Source organism: Urocampus carinirostris, chromosome 3 (assembly GCF_059441175.1).
Source record: "Urocampus carinirostris isolate Australia breed hairy pipefish chromosome 3, RoL_Ucar_1.0, whole genome shotgun sequence".
Classification (NCBI taxonomy): domain Eukaryota; kingdom Metazoa; phylum Chordata; class Actinopteri; order Syngnathiformes; family Syngnathidae; genus Urocampus; species Urocampus carinirostris.
The window spans coordinates 13079964-13097606 of NC_142351.1; the positions used below are offsets into that span (position 1 = coordinate 13079964).

Below are 17643 nucleotides of genomic sequence, written 5' to 3' on the forward strand. Positions count from 1 at the left end.
CTGGTACTGTCCTTTTTCTGTAGTTAAAAAAAAGTCCATAAAGCTTTGTGTTTCCTGTTAGCCTCTGTCATTTTTAGCTGCTGGTAGGGTCGGACACCTCGATTTGACCCTTTCTTTTGCTTTGCAGGCTGTGTGCAGCAGCAACCCAGTTAAAGAAAGTTGCTAAAAGGGTGCCTGTGAGTCACACACCCAGGCATAAACTTAGAGACTGGACAAGAGTACTGGGTGAGAGAGAAGGGCTGCGCTATGCAACATGGAGAAGCGGAGCTTTGAGGAAATTGGTGGAGGAGTGAAGTATCCATACCAGGACTCCAGTGTAGATCCGATCCAAGTACTTGCATAGTATCGATATTTGGATCGTTCTACCCTCCCCAACTGAGCAGACATTATTCTAGAAACCTTTAATAACATTACATGTGCGCAAAATCTTTTGCACTTTCTGCTGTTTTAGTGTCAGTCAACCTCAGACAAAAAAGCTGAATAAAGGACATTTGCTAATTGGCAAACAAGCAATCCACCGTGAAATTGAGCAAAACTTCAAAAATAATCGTATAGGCATTTCAACAGATGTAAAATGACTTAGTAAAATCTGAACTCCAAGCACTTTGGTTGACTTTTGTCTAGCATTATTTCTCAAGGTATTTAGTTTCTGTTGTTTTAATTGGAAATGGGGCAAATCGCCTACTTCAATGAACCAATTGTAAACAGTAGCAAATGGATGGATTTGTTCCTTTCCTAAATCGCTCGTTGGCTCGTCACACAGTGTGACCATCTGTGTTGCCGTTCAGACTGACCAAATCCGGTTCAGATGCTTTCCCATTTTCCTTTTGTGTGCTGACATTTTTATCCTTTTATTAAAACCTTTTAAGGGCCCATTATGTAAAAGGATGGAATGTCGCTTTAATAGTGTGATGGTTCCATGCTATGGCCCCTTCTCTTCAGTTTGTAACTAGCCAGCACTCAATAATCGCTTAATGTTTGAGTCCCTGATACATTTCCCTTTTGAGACCAATGACAGCAACTCAGCGTGGCCCGTAAGGCCTCTTTTCTCTACTCAAGCACTCATAGCAGACTACGAACTCTTGGCATGCCTTAGACTACTTCAGCCATTGTTTCAGGCTCTCTGCTTAGTGGTTCTCAGGTTTGAACAGAGCTTTGTATCACCGACTTCGAAAACTTTGAGCTTTCTTGGATCTTTTGTTCCAAGATTAGCCGCTTTGGCTTCCAAGCTGGAACAGCAGACGTAACTTAGTATCCAACGGATATATATGCATATACTTGTACTATGAACAAATATTCCAACATGTAAATGACCTTGTAGGCAATGAGATTGGACCTGTATTTTTAATTGGCATTTTTTAACTTCATACATTGGGCGCCGTTCTCGAATTTTAGGGTTCAGCATTGGGAATAACAGCAGTATGCACTATCATAGGGTGTGTTTTTGCAATTAAGCCTAATTCTTTTCATCATATAACTGAGTGTCTCTGGAATGTGCAACAAAACATGCTACTTTTAGATGGAGGTATGCTACTTTGTATGAAGATACCATTCTTTTATCGGGTGAACAGCAAATCCTAAGAGATGAGGTGGTCGTGCCATAAGATACGAAAATAACTTTATTAGCTTTCAGCAGTGCTTCGGGTTCAGAGGTCATGACCTGTCCTGGAAATAAAGAAGTTCCTAAGCAAACACTTCTACTCATTTTCACACCTCATCACGGTGTTCTTTTTGATATTCTCTCTCTTTAGTTGTCCCTGCTTAATCTTGAGAAGTTGGACTCAAATTGTTCCTACTTCTATTTATATTCAAAGGTCTGAGAGGGTTCTAAGTTTCCACATATAGGCTGCGTGTGGAATGCGGCGCATATCTTGAGTTATTTTTCTCTTTCACTTTCCCATCCGTATTAAGAGTTGTTTTTCTTTCTGCTTCCCATTATTTAGTAATGATAAAAAACCTGGAGCCAGTCCGAGAGAACAGTGCAGTGTGGTTGATAGCGGTACTTGGCCTAAAGAAAAGGTCTATTGTGTCAACACTGTGACATTTATTGGTCCTTGGAGAGATGAAGGCCTCAGACCGGCATGTTATTGATGGATATGTCTGTAGCATTTGGGTAGCAGGGCTGTATAAAAATTATGAGGGGGCAGTGTGTGTTTTGGGATGCATAATAGAACATCGGTACATCATTTTAAATCCAGAGGGGTTACTTGAATAAAGATTCAACCCCATGCTGAGTTCATGGATTTATTGTTGGTTTTCTCACTTAGACTTTCTCACTCTAACCTGAGAAAATGGCCCACTGAATCCCTCATTCTTTTTACATACCCAACTTGACCTTATATTCTAAGAGATCTCCGTATCCTCATGGTTGCTATTTTCTTCTGAATCACCTTCGTTTTTTCGCTTGCCTTGATGGCTCTACGTGAGAATTGCACATCTACCCTAGATGTAGCATTTATTCTTCTTAAAAGCAGCCACAAATCACCTGTATTCCAAACGGTAACCATTGATCAAAATGGATCCGGGATCATTGATGATCCATTGCAACGCTAGTCACGACTGCCAAATATAGAGGCACGACCGAGCTTTAAAAAATCCTGCCCGGCCCAGGCCTGCAGGTTTCAAAGCATGGCCCATCCTGAGCCTGACCAATTAGGTAGATTTGCAGGCCCGACCCTGAAGCAAACTCGAAATTTAATATTTTGTTTGTGAGGAATCAAGAGGAGAGGTTATGACATTTCACATTTTGAAAATGGGAATCTAGCGAGGTGTTATGATTTGATGGTAGTGACGATGAACCCATGTGGGGGGAAAAGGGGCGGTACTCATTAAGAAAAATCAGGGCCGAAGTACCAAACAAACAAGTGGGTACTAAACGACCAACAAAATGTCCAAACAAAGAACTAGAAACAACGACCGAAACTGAATATGGAAAAAGTGAGGATCAAAGTAACAAAGAAACCAGAAAACAAACAAACCTGGCGTGGAAGTGAAAATGACACAAGGAGGATGACAGGAAAAATCAAAATGACTCAACAAGGTTTGCTGAAACAAAAATGTCATTTTAAAGGGTTCAGGATGTTTGGGCACTGGTATGTGAGAAATGGACACACTTGTGCCCAGTTCAAAACACCAGTTGGGTCCCTCTGGGAGTGGGAGGTAGGCCAGACCCGATCATGAGAGAGAAAGACAGCAAAAGAGAGAGAGAGAGAGAGAGACAGAGAGAGAGAGAGACAGAGAGATACAAAGTGTAAAACAATGACAGGTGGATTATATTAAACAAAGTCAGCCAGAGAAAAGCCCAGCCTAACCCGGAAGTAATGATTGGCAATTCAGGTCGGGCTTAAGATCTTATCTCTATGCCAAACACAATTACAAGTGTATCCTTTGGTCCTTATGAAGTCTAGAAAATAATGTATGTCTAAACCACGGTGGCGCGGCACGGCAGCCGAGTAGCTAGCGCTTCCACGGCACAGTTTTGAGGTCATGGGTTCAAATCCAGCTTCCAGCCTTCCTGTGTAAATTTTGGATGTTTTTCCCGTGCTCATGTGGGTTTCTCCCAGGCACTCCTGTTTCCTCCCACATTCCAAAAACATGCATGTCAGGTTAATTATCCCTAGGTGTACATGGGCGAGTGAGTTGTCTGTATGTGTGCCCTGCGACTGGCTGGCAACCAGATCAGGGTGCCCCCTTCCCACTGTGCAAAGATACCTGGGATTGGCTCCAGCACTCCCGTGGCCCTTCTGAGGATAAGCAGCGCAGATAATGTATGGATGGATAAACCACTGTGACTGGATGTCTCTTTCTGGCGTGAAGTCTAATTTTTAGACAGCTAGTTTGTTTATCATTGCGAACGTTGGTACTATAATTAGCTACTAGCTGATGAATGGCCAGGGGGGGAACGTGAAAACGCAGCGCCAGATGCTTAATGCCCTGCAATCTTGCATGCCCGTAGGGCGGACTTCCACCTTACTCTCATCCTTATAGCAAGGTGGCTGCATGACCATCACGTCCACATGTGCCTCGCTGCAAAACTTCAGCCTTGCTGTCCGGGCAGTGCCAAGCTTGTTGAATGCTCATGTCCATCCACGCATAAATTCCCCTTCATTTTTATTTTAATTATTTAATTTCATTATATTTTGTATTTTATGTTTTAGGGACTATTTTACAGGCATGAGTCGTCATTGCTGTCATACTTTTTCTGGACAAATTTCAACATATTATCTATTGTTTTCTTTTATTGATGTTCACTAGGTGTTGTGTACTGTTACCCAATACTAAGTCTATTGCACCCTGGTCATCCTGGAAGGGGGAATTACCACTTGTGAGGCCCCTTAACAAGTTTCTTATTTTGTTCATGCTGAGGTTTCGAGTTTTTCCTTGCCCGCATGCTGGTTTAAGATCAGGGGAAGGTGTAATTGTAACCTGAGCAGTCTTTCGATACATTTTGTGATTAAGGGCTATACAAATAAATGTGACTTGACTTGATTATTTCTAGTACATTGGATAAATATTTACAGAAGATAAGTACGGTCACAGTCTGCGCTGGACTCATGGTGCGTTCAAAGACCACTGATGCAGTCAGAACTGTAAAATATATATATTTTTTTTGTATCTGATGTTTAACTACTTTAAGAGAAAGCTTCAAACAATCTCCAATTGATTAACACTAATTTATTCACTACACTGCTAGCACTGTGTAATTTTTTTAACAAAAAAAAGCGTATTTCTGTTGTTAAAAATGTAAAGAAAATCTCATGAGATAATGCAATTATATTTGCATAATTCATGAGATTAAACACATGTTTTGACCCATAATAGCGAGGAAAAAAGTCAATAAAACAAACAAAATCTCAATGAAATTAGATATTTTCCCTCTCAAACATTCTGATTGACTGAACAGGAAGAATAAATTAAGCAGAGCATTATCGCCTGCAGTTAATTAGTGTAATCAAACACCATTGTTTTTTTCCTCTTCTTAGCATTGTTTTACCAAAAAGCCTGTGACCCTCAGAAAACAGGTACTGTATCCACTTTTGGGTCCCGATCGACCAGTTGAGAAACACTGGTCCAAGTCATACTGAGTGAAGTTGCGTAAAAAGAGGTAACACAGGTTATGGTAGCTGGGGTTTATGCCAAATAATATGCAATTAAGCCTATATCAGACCTGCTAAGCTTCTTCTCCTGATGGAACTGCAAGCAAATGGTATCACAGGTAAGAATGGACAAGGTGATCAAATCATTAAGTCAAGTCAAGACAAATCATTTTTATTTGTATAGCCCTTAATCACAAATAGTCTCAAAGGGCTGCACATGTTATTACACAGACTATTTTTCCAGACTATTAGTACATCATCCCCTGATCTGGAACCATCATGAAGGCAAGGAAAAACTCAAAAAACTCAACATGAGGAAAATGAAGAAACCTTGAGAAGGGACCGCACACGTGGCATCCCCCTTTCAGGATTACCAGACAGCAAAGGATGTTGCAATCACAAATAATACAGAGATATTGTCCACGAAAAGTATAGGTTATTCATATGCTATAGAGTAGAAGTGTGTTTTAAGCTTAGATTTAAACATTTCCACTGAGGTTGCAGATCGGATCTCAGGTTTAAGAGCATTCCACAGCACCGGTGCCCGAATGGAGAACGCTCTCGAACCAGTGGAACACTTCTTGGCTCTTGGGATCAAACTATTACAAAATATTACAATAAACATGTGCAAATGATTGATAATGCAGAAAAGTTTTTGGTTTACTGTAAGAGTCAGCCCTCTATAAGCACTTCGGAGCGGCAGCAGATCTAATGAGACATTAATGGAGATATCTTGTGCTCACAGTCTCTCATGTGCCGCACAAGGGAAAGACAAGGAGGTGAGATGAGTATGGTTTTTAATGAGTCAGGGACCTGGGTTGTGTCACTTTGTCTGTGGTGGTGCTGGGGTTCAGAACAAATACATCAAATAAAAGTCTTCCGCATCCAAGAAGGTTTTTCATGATTACAGGGGACCTCTCCAAGTATTACAACAGTGTTACAGTTAAGATGTTATCGCAAGACCATAAATGTATTTTTCCTGCATGTAATCAGAAATATACTGTTATCATTCATGCCATGTCTTAAAAACGTAAAATATCTAATCCATCTAATCTAAATTATCGTATCTATGATTATTAACAACTTCATAAACCTCGATTTGTGTATATGTGTGATTTTATGTGACCTATATGCTTCGAAACAGCTGAACCGTTTCTTGTGGAAATGTGCACAGTTGTACTTCAGCCAGTTGTGAGTGTCTTTTGCTAGGTTTTCATGTCAAAGCACCCCCAATAAATGCAAACAAAATCGATAAACATCTGCTTTTGTGTGGGTGTTTAATGCCCTCCGGCGGCTAAATTGGGTATTCCATATCCTGAATATTCCAAGCAGCCGAATCCAATCTTCCTTCGACCCGGGCCATTTTACTTCACAAGTGATAAATGTATTCTTTTTTTAATGTTGAACACGTGCAAAGGAGATTGTTGAGGATGCCAGTTCTTTATTTTGACTAATGTACCTCACTGTTATTTGGACTATTATACACTGTTTACAACATTTTACAACATCAGCCAATACTCTTTCTGTTCTTTGATTCCCACACCCGTCTTCTTTTTGTAAATAAGGAGATTTGATAAAAGAAAAGACTCAGGTTTGAGAACCAATTTGGAATTTCGCATTGTGAGTTGTTTTTGTACAGTCCTATCACGTTCTCATTGCCAGTTCAAAATTCATTGATGATTAACTCCTCTTATTTTCAGTGTCTACTAAAATATAGTCGTATTAAGTTTCCTATTATCACATCTCACACAAACCCTTGATTACATATTAAAGTAAACACTAATGCCTGTATTCAGTCTTTTCTGACCCGTGTTTTCACAGGGATTATTTTATTTTCTTTGCACTTTCCTTTGATAGTATTTACATACGTGTAGAGGATCAGATTCTACTGGGACTCTATCCCCTTTTTTGTAGGCAACAACCTTTTTATAGCCAGAAACAGGTAAGCTTGTTGAAACTAGTTCTTGGATTTACGTGGAGGGTTGCTTTGCATGTCAGTCACCAACAGTATGCATAGATGTGATTTTAGGGCATGTGACAGGTATGTGTGTTTATCCCACTCTCCACCCCTGATCGTTTGAAAACCAACTTGTTGTAAGCTGTGCACAGCAGCGTGAAATCTGAGAGATTGTGCCTGGAGTAAAAAGCTCGCTGTCTTTCTTTCACAGTTCGACCGGAAGGGACAAAGGATGGACCCACCTGCATGGACAAGAATCATGGCTGTGCACACATCTGCAGGGAAACACAGAAAGGTGGCATCTCCTGTGAATGTCGGCCCGGGTTCCAGCTTACACGTAACTCTGACTGTAAATGTAAGGCATTACTCTCACTCACAGACACACAGATAAAGGGGAAGGATTTATAAGCTCCTCAGGAGGAGGTGTTATGGGTTGGAAACCTGCCGGTGATGGATAATCAGACCCATTCCGCAAATACCTTTAGGTCTGACCCAAAGAACACATTTACATTCCATTACCAGCCAGGAACTAATCTTCTAAATGATCCCCATCAAGAAAAGCAAGCTTGTCAAATATGCAATGATCATTTCCACAAGCAGGGCAAGTGTGGAGGTCACTCGAAGGGGACGTCTCTGACGGACAGCGCACACTTCCTGTTGCTGTGCAACCAAGATCATCCTGTCAGAGTTGGGGCCACGGTTGATGGGGGATTTGTCTGTGTTTGGAAAAGGATTGGAGAAGTGTTATTCTATAGTTTTTCTGTGACAGCCTAGGAAAAGGGCAAAAAGGGCCCGAAATGGTCGAGTGTAGACAGAATGGTGGAGGAAGCCTGGGCTCCCCGGTGCTCTTTTTCATTCTGTCATCACAGGTGTGTTAAAAGTACCAAAGATTAACGTCCTTCAGCAACAAGCAGAGAAATGTTGACTTAGAGAATTGCTGTTGTCAATGTGTAAACACGCATATAACAGCAGTCAACCTCTCATTCGTCTAAAGGGGAACCTCATTGATTGGGCTGTTCAGAAAACAGGGGTTATGCTCTGAAATTATGATCAGAAGTCCTTCTTGTAATATAACTTGATTCACTTTTTATTTCATTCATTTATTTTGTGACATCTGATTTTATTTATGAACGTTGCAGTGTTCTCGTTTGCCCACGTCCCCGCGTCCTAGACGCATCATTTTTGCTGGGGACGCATATTCTCAAATCAACGTGCGTGCCCGGGACGCAACCTTTTTGCCACAAAATTGTCATTATTACCTTACTTTTTTTTAACAAAGATTTACTGCACTCCAAACTTTTCTTCAGGCAGATCCGCCATTGTTGTTTTGGTCTCGCGGTTCGAGTTTTCGTCTGCACGCCGATCTCGGCCAACGAGATTTCGTTGTGTAGTGAAAGGAAGTCCGTCTTTTTTTAGAGAACCGGCCTTTTTGGCTCAACTCATTAAAAAGAGCCGTCTCTCAAACGGCTCACTTGCTTTGATGATTGATATTATGAATTATGTTGTATAAGGAAGTTAAGAAAAAAAGGAAGTATAAAAGGAGAAAATTTAAAAAAGACAGGTTTGTGGTAATCCCTTTGATTGGTATATTACCAACAATAATTTGATGCAGAAAATGAATTAAAAATTTGATGATTAAAACTGAATGAATATATTTATATTATATATTTGTGGCTGATTTACGATTTCAACCTCGATAACACTAAATTTTGGGGACCCATAGATCTCTGTTGGGACCCATAGATTTTTGAGCATGCGAGTACCCGGGACACTTTTCAGAGGTAAAATGAACACTGCGTTATCATTAGTAGTGTGACTTCAGAAATTTAGATCCAGAAAATTATGTAATGTTTTGTTAACCCTTTTATATTGCAAAATATTGCAAAGTATTAAAAATTGGGGCTAGCCCCCATAAACATAAATTAAACCTGGCTAGGCCTGCAAGTGTATAATTACACCGCTGAGCCTTCACATGACAGACCTCAAACAACAGCAAAACCATCATAGACCAGCACAGCTATAGCAGCGCACTGCCAGATGAACTGAATGATTTCTCCACTCAACCTTGACTGACACAGAGTGATGGTCGCAACAAGGTCAACGCAAAGTCCCGCCCTTATTGTGCTGTCAGCTGAGATGGAAAAAGTACTGAGGAGTTAACCTTCGAAAACCGTAGGAACCCGTGCAAATTTGCGTTTTAGAACTGACAAAGTGTTTAGAGACATGTATCCACTGTTTCAAAATCAACATTGTAGTACCTCCTCCCCAAAAACACCCTAGATCCCTAAATGACAACCTTATTGCAATCACCCAAGTATACGTAGTGTTCCAGCAAATTGTTATAATTCGTAAAATGAAGACAGACGCAATGGACCCACTACCGATTGTTCAATACTTGCAAAGCCATTACAATTCATTCAAAGAACATAAACATCAGCTTGAGAAAAAATTAAAGCGTTTGGGAGAATAATCAGTTAAATGTAAGATATTTCAAACCTGAAATGTACATTAAGAATAAGATGATTTCAAAAGCATCCCCAGATAGACCTTTTAACAAAACTCAATGACAAAGATTGTTCATTAAAATAATTTCAGTATGCCCCCACACTACTGCACCCCATATAGTAAATCCAGGTCCCAAAAAGACCACAGAATAGTGTTACTGCACACTTTAGCATCTGGCAGTGTAAAACTTTTTATCTGTCATTTGTCAAGTCAAGTCATTTTTATTTGTTCAGCCCTAATCACAAAGAGTCTCATATGACATATTTCACTCAATAAACGTAAACAAATAAAGTGTCAATTTAATTTAATGTTGCTTTTATGCCTTAATCCTGCTCACTTGAATTTCACACTGCTTCTTCATTTTATACATTGTAATATAAGAATTTTATTGATCAGTGCTACAGTTGTTCTTTTATGATACATATGAAAAATACACAGCACAATTGTTTGGTTTTGAATTGCCGTCTGGGGATTTTTCAAGTAAATACCAGAATGTATCAATCAATTACGTTCTCGGGAAGTAGTTACCCTTTCTATAACATTCCTCTTGTTTTGAAAAAAGGTACCAAGTTCTCTTCCTTTTGTGCTCTTCGGTAGTGACGTGTAACTATGGCAATGGTGGTTGCCAGCATATCTGTGAGGAAACTGACCATGGCCCCAAGTGTTCGTGCCACATGAAGTTTGTCCTGCACACGGATGGCAAGTCTTGCGTTGGTGAGTCTTAACAACGTTTATCATTCTTTTGCAAGAGAATGCAACAAAAACGAGAACGGTATAGATGTTAAAACAGTTTCTTGTAAACTATATTAAGTACAATTAATGAGGCAGCTTGAAATACAGGACCTTTTCTCTTAATGTGTGACATGCGAGGGTAAAAAGCTCTCTCCGGCTGCGCTTTCCCTCTTGCTGCTGCGCCGATAACCTCTCACTTCCTGCATCTGCTTCAGCTCTTGTTCCCTTTTTTACTCCTTCCCCTCTTCCCTGTGCTTTGTGCAACAGCTCGACCAGTACCTTTCCATTTCTGCAGCCACGCAGGCAAACACACAACTTCCATCAGTTCCTGGGTCAATTCTTTTACCGCTGCCCGTTGGGGATTAACTTGCACACCTGACCTAACCTTCCATTGGCATTTGTCAGTGTTTGCCTCAGTTGACTTAAGTTGAGTAAAAATCATTCAGGTCCCGGAGCATATTTAACCGTGTTGAAGGGGAGTTTTCCATTAAATGGGACCTTCAAGTGGAGACAAAGTTGTGTACTTTAACATTTGAGCTTGCACAATTTTTACAGGCATTTGGCACTTTTATGATTAGACAGTCAGTTTACATTCAGGTAAGACTTTCTGTTGAGGCTCATTGCTAAAGAGTTTTTCTTTTTATTTAGGTCACTGCTAGCAACAATAAAATACTTTTTAAAGGTACACTGTGTAATATTTGACCACTAAATCTTGCTCTATTGTCTAATACAACCAAAATCGAGTTGTACTAAGCGAAAGGAAGAATACAAACTACGTAGACTCAAAGTGTCCAAACCACATCCATTTTTTAGTCCAGCCTTTCACAAGGTGTTTGTAAGTACCCTTCACGGCAAGATAGCAGTAAATCATGCTCCTAGGTGAGTCTCATTATATGTAAATGCTATTTTCTTTTTAAAAAGTGCACGTTCATATAATAACTTATGTATTTTGGCTTATTATTCAAATCAATATTGTTTTTGGTAATAAATAAAGTTTTGTATTACCAATAAAAGGTGCTAAATAATACATACAACCAGCTCGGTGGCCTTGTGGGTATGGCGCCCGCCCCGAGACTGGGAGGTTGTGGTTCAAGCCTCGGCCGAGTCATACCTAAGACTTAAACATTGGTACCCGTTGCCTCCCTGCTTGGCGTTCAGCATTAGGGGTTGGAATTGGGGGGTTTGGTCACCTAATGACTCCCAACACCTCAGTTGGGTTGAGCGAGGGGGCTGGGAATCCCCTCCTCTGAATCAATCTCCCAAAAAAAAGAGTCAGAAATGACTCTAGCCACATCCCACTAGGGGGATATGGCTGTGGTATATATATAAATAATATATAAATAATACATAATGTCCCTTCAAGAGCTGGCAGTGAATGATGTCTTTTGTTTATTATCCAAGCCTATGGTTTCCAAAAGTTCCTTGAAAAACTGACTTTTTTCCATATTTAAAGGAAAAAGTTTGTGCTACATATAAAGTTGTTAAGGAACGCACTCTGCGACATTGCAATGGAATTGATGAATGAGTGCTCTTTACATAAAATATTAAGGAGAGCCCAACTCTGTGACCGACTGGATTTTTTTTATATATATAATGGCATTCCAGGCGTACAATATGCTTCGTAATGTGTTCATTTTACTCGTTGAAGTACTTTTCTGGAATTAGGTATTATGAAACGAACAAGCCAATTTGAATAAACAAGGAAAATATGAAGCAGCTTTGCAAAAATATGATAATAAAGTGGCCCGTCTTGATTGAGGGGCCTTTCGCTAGGTGCGTCTGTGTTTCCAGCGGGCATGCTGTTTCACGCTTTCTCGGAAAAACACACGGACAATCCATATTCACTCCGAGCATTAACTTTGCGCTGTTGAAAATAAACTATAGGATATTTTTGAACTTGTCAATATTATTCAAGAACGGTGTGTCTCAATAATTTTTCGAGAAAGAAATGTCTACCTTGGCTCAAATGAGGTTGAGAAACACAAAAGTATGCCAAGTGTATTATTTGTGTTTGGTTGGACATTGTTGAACATTGTCAAAAGGAGTAGGATTTTACCAAATTTGAGGTCATAGTTTCAGTGTTGTGATGATTGACTGGTTTCAGATGATGTTAAATTTGAGAGTTTGGTTTGGCGGGCAGCTCATCGTCCTTTTGACCGCAAATCTCATCGAGACCAGGGCTATGTCAAGGTCCGGTCGACCAAACTTACATGATTGAGACGCAGATGGGATGCCACAAATTTGACCGCAACTAAATCGTGTGTCTGCCATTCCTGAGGCAAAGCTGATGGCCAGTTAAGCAGTTCCTAAATAACCCTGAACCCCCAAATCCCCAGAATCAGACTCAACATCTCTTCAACACTGTATTAGTTGGCGAAACCTAAGCAAACATGCTGCCAAATGAACCCCTGATGAGCTACTAAGTGATGAGAAAGCCTCCATGCTACTATGTTCTTACAGTGAAGTAACCACATCCATTTGGCACATCAGCTGTCCCCAGGCCCGGCCTAAACGAGAAAGCAGATAACGTTTTTCTTCCCCCTCTTTCTTTTTTCTGATTGTAAGCTTACATGAGGGGCAGCACGACGGAACAGTGGTTAGTGCGTGTGCAGCACAGTTCTGAGGTCATAGGTTCAAATCCAGCTACCAGCCTTCCTGTGTGGAGTTTGCATGTTCCCTCCGTGCTTGCGTGGGTTTCCTCTGGGCCCTCCAGTTTCCTCCCACATTCCAAAAACATGCATATCGGGTTAATTGGTCGGTCCAAATTGTCCCTAGGTGTGAATGAGCGGGCGAATTGTCTGTCCCTGTGTGCCCTGCGACTGGCTGGCAACCAGTTCAGGGTGTCCCCTGCCCACAGCCCGACGATAGCTTGGATGGGCTCCAGCACCCCCGGGACCCTACTGAGGATAAGCGGTGCAGATAATGGATGGAAGCTTTTCATGGTCATTTTTTTCCAATCCATTTTACCTTCCAAAAATATATTTTCCTATAACGTTTAATACAAGCACCATTTGAAAAAGAGTGTTGTCATACTAGATTGAGTTTCATTTCTTAAGTCACCGTGTCCCTTTTTCTGCATAAGATGTTGTTTAGAGTGTGTGCATTAGCTTCATGAAAACCTGACTGCTGTTTGTGCGGCACACATAGGCCACATTGGCGGAATTAGACAGTCAGCCAAACTCCCTGAATGATTACGTGAGAGTCAGGATTTAGCGTCTCAAGCTCCAAGTTTAATGAAGACTCTTGGTATTAGACAAGGTGTAAAACTTAAATAATAACAGATATATTTCCTATAAATTTGTTATACAATCACTATGCATGAATGTTAAACAAATTCATTGAAAATATTTCTGTTATTATTTCAGTTTTAAACCTTGTCGGATACCAAGTGTCTTCATTAAACTTGGTCTCATACATGCAATGTGGTTGCGTTAGCTGAATAGTTTTCACAAAAACCGGATAACTTGAATAAATATTAAAGCTCTAAAGCACATGTGTGAAATGTGTGGCCTGTGGGGAAAATATGACCCACCACATCATTTTATGTGGCTGGAATAGCTTAAAATGTCTGAGGTTCTAAAAATTAATGAGTCAAAAACGTGCTTTGACCAAAAACTACATTTCCCACGATGGCTCTCGACTATGTTATCAGCAAAGTGTGCCATTACACGCCAGTATTTCCATATAGATGTCAATGAGTGGAATTGAGAAATAAATGGTCCGAGTAATATCCAAGAAAATGTTTGTATACAGTGATATCTCTACACACAAGATTAATTAGTTCCCCTATCATGCTAGTATCTAGCAACGCTTGTACTTCCAGCAAATGTTCCCAATACAAAATAACTGAAAACCAATTAATTAGTTCTCGGGCTCCCAAAAGCATCCAAGTTAACTCTTAATAGCTATAAAACACATCTTCCTGATCATTACAAACACATTCAAATAGTAATTAAACATAAAAACTAAAGTAATAAAATAAATAAAATGACAATAAAAAGACTTTAAAGCCCCTTTCTATAGTAGTAACATCTTGAAATTAGTAGTAACTTGGATTTTCTCTTGTATGTCAGGCAAAATCTTTGCTCGGAAGAGAGCTCATATCTTGAATTTCTTGTGTTTCGTGTAGCTTGTATGTAGAGGTATAATTGTATTTATTTTAGAACATATATATGTGTAGTGACATTTTTACAATGCAACCGTAATTCTTGTGACTTGAATAAATAATCAACTCAGAGTTACTTCACATGAAGAAGTAGTTACATTTTTTTACATACTGTAGCTATTACATTTAGTCATATTTATTTTATACCAGGCCCTTTGAAGACTGCCATTATGCTGATGTGGCCCTCAGTAAAAATGAGTTTGACACCCCGGGTCTAAATAGAAGATGTTTTCGCTTAATGGGCATGTTTATGGACTCTACTCCCAAATCCATTCAATTGGGGACTGAGCAATTCGGAAAAACACTGGTCTATGTGTAATGTAAGATCAAACATCAAACATTCCGGTTGTATCCAGCAACTCTGTTTGACCCTCACCCCCCTCATTCCTCCCACATTCCAAAGACATGCATTTCAGGTGGATTGGCCGGTCCAAATTGTCCCTAGGTGTGGATGAGTGAGCGAGTTGTCTGTGCCTGTGTGCCCTGCGATTGGCTGGCAACCAGTTCATGGTGTCCTCTGCCCACTGCCCGATGATTGCTGGGATGGGCTCCAGCACCCCCGCGACCCTACTGGGGATAAGCGGTGCAGCTGATGAGATGAGATGAGAATATTCTGTTTTCAGTATCCATCCATTGTTAGGCTTGTGTTAGGGTTTGTGTTACCTACCCTACCTCACCCTAACACTAACTCCTAACCTTACCCTTTTGGGTGTCTTGACATCCATTCTGTAAAATACACCATTCAACATGTATGTTTTGGAGTCGTCATATGTTTAGCTTTAGAGTCAGCTGGGGTATGGAAAAGATCGACTATTCTTGCCTACACACACACACACACACTCTCAAACTCACACGCGTACTCTAAGAAATATTTGGTCAGTCGCCACATTCAGATGCTTGATTCAGACCGTCTAAGCCAGGTTTATTTTTGCATAAAATGTCTGTGTACCATGCTGGTTCAGATGTCAGGAAGGAGTGGCCATCATGTGGAAATGTTCACGCTGTTGGCAAATCATAAACACTCCCAAATAGCAGGCAGATGCAGACATTCTCAGGAGTTCAGTCATCTAAAAAGACGGACAAACTTTACAGTGGCCGCACTCATACGTCTTCACCCACACACTCAAACACACGCGGTTACACAAATATGATCGCAAATCCACAGTGCATATCAAACGTGGTTCCATCACGTCTATGTAAACACAAAAACACTCACACGTTGTTCAGCTTTCTTTCTAGGTTGTCCTCCATTCATGTTGGAATTCTGCATTTGCTCTTTCCGCTTTGCTGCTGATATGTTTCCTGATATTGCATGTTGAGATGGTGCAAGGGATGATCAGGTTACAGCAGACACTTGACTGTTGTGATTTCCTTTATATGTTGAACGTTGCAATGAACAGATTTTATCAAACGCCTGCCATATTTGAATAAGTTAAAAGTACAGTAATATAAACTCAAAACAGGGAATCATTTGGACAACATGGATGCCACAAGAGCATATGCTGAACTTTTACCCACAACTGAACAATGAGGTGCGGTAAGGTTCGATTCTAGTGAGGCACAGTCAGATTTAAACGGTAGCATGGAAGAGAAAACAACGTTTTATGCTCTAAAATGAACTTATAAATGCAGTCTATCTGCTGTTTCGTTTGAATAAAAGCATCATGATATAGGTGATCCTCCATTATATATATAAAAAAAAAAATCCTTAAAACGAAAAAGAAATACTAGATAGCTTGAATTGCTGTTAGCTTGCTAACACTATCACTAAAATGTTGTTTGGGGCCCAGGTGTGCTTCATATCTGAAGCCTTGGTCTCGCCATCACCCTCTTGCCAGGAGGCAAGAGAATTGCGTGCCTCACTGCCGATGCACAGCACAGTATGTGTTTCAAACTAATTATATAAATAATATTATAGATAGTGTGAAAATTCAGCAAATTTGAAAAAGAAAATCCAAAAATTGTGAAGTTAAATGAGAAATAACTTTAACACTGAATAAATATCACCATTTAATATATATATTTTTTCATATTTCCATGATGACAGGTGAGGCACTGCCTCCCCTGACTGCTTGTCACTGCCAAAAAACGCCATTGACCAGCTACAATAAAGCCAAAGAAAACTACAGTGGGGGACACCAAAAAACGTGATTAGATTTATAGTGACGAAACTCTCAAGACTAACTCTATTTGTTGCTGTGTATGATGATGCACGCAAGAAGCTGACGGCAAACTAGTAACAGACTTGTTTATGCGCTATGCAGAAAGGGCCTTCGTTGACTATATACCGTTTGATAATTTATTTAGTGCCTGTTAGTTGGTTATATATGCTTAGTTTGTAGGTAGGCGATCCAGACTACAAATTGCATTAAGCATCCACTTTAAATGTCAAGTCAGAGTTCAAAAGGATCTTGAGATTTGTTGTCATCCAGGGCTGCGAGAGGCCTAGATTAGCGCTAAAAATTATGCTTTAAGTGCAATAGAATAAAGTAAATCCCTCTGAATGATTTCAGTGATTTTCAATGTTGCTGCAACTTTGGTTAGCTTGCTTGTTTTTGAACTCCAAAGACTGGTTACTCTATTGTTCTATACATAACTAGCGTTCCCAAACATGGGTTTACAATATAGATAGACCTCTAGAAGAGTTTATTCAACTCAATAATTACAGTGCCTAGCGAAAGTATTGGCGTCTCAAGAAATTTTTGTCTACATTTCAGGGTTCAAACTTTAAGCTAAAAAACTAAAAATCTTTTCCAAGAGTAGAAAACATGTGAGACACAATCTTGAAGCGGAACCAACTTTTTTCAATGTTTTACACTGTATTTACAGCGGGAAAACTGAAAAGTAAATGTTGCAAAAAGACTGGCCCCCTGTTCTCCCAGCTATCAACTCAGCCTTATTCAAAGTGTTGTGTTTAGCGTAAGAGTAACACTGCCCATCACAATGAAAACTCCGTCTCCACTGTCAAACATGGTGGTTGCAGCATCATGCTCTGGGGTTGCTTTTCTTCAGCAGGAGGTGGGAAAATTGAGAGAGTTGATAGGATACAGATGAAGTCAAATACAGGGCGATTCTGGCAGAAAATCTGTTAGAGTCTGCGAAAGACCTGAGAATCGGGTGCAGGTTCACCTTCCAACAAGACAACCACCCTAAAGATAAAGCAAACTACACTAGATTAGTTGAAAACA

The 17643-nt window shown here is 40.1% G+C and overlaps 1 protein-coding gene across 3 annotated transcripts in view; it reads left to right on the plus strand.

Moving 5' to 3' along the window:
* Positions 1-17643, plus strand: part of LOC148368727 (signal peptide, CUB and EGF-like domain-containing protein 3) — a 192650-nt gene that overhangs the window by 105564 nt on the left and 69443 nt on the right. For 2 of the 3 annotated variants that reach the window (XM_088330753.1, XM_088330754.1), the window contains exons 5-6: positions 7265-7408; positions 10156-10271. In XM_088330753.1, coding sequence (XP_088186879.1) covers positions 7265-7408; positions 10156-10271 — 260 coding nt within the window. Of the gene's footprint in view, positions 1-7264; positions 7409-10155; positions 10273-17643 lie in introns of all 3 variants that reach the window. The other variant, XM_088330756.1, reaches the window with a different exon arrangement.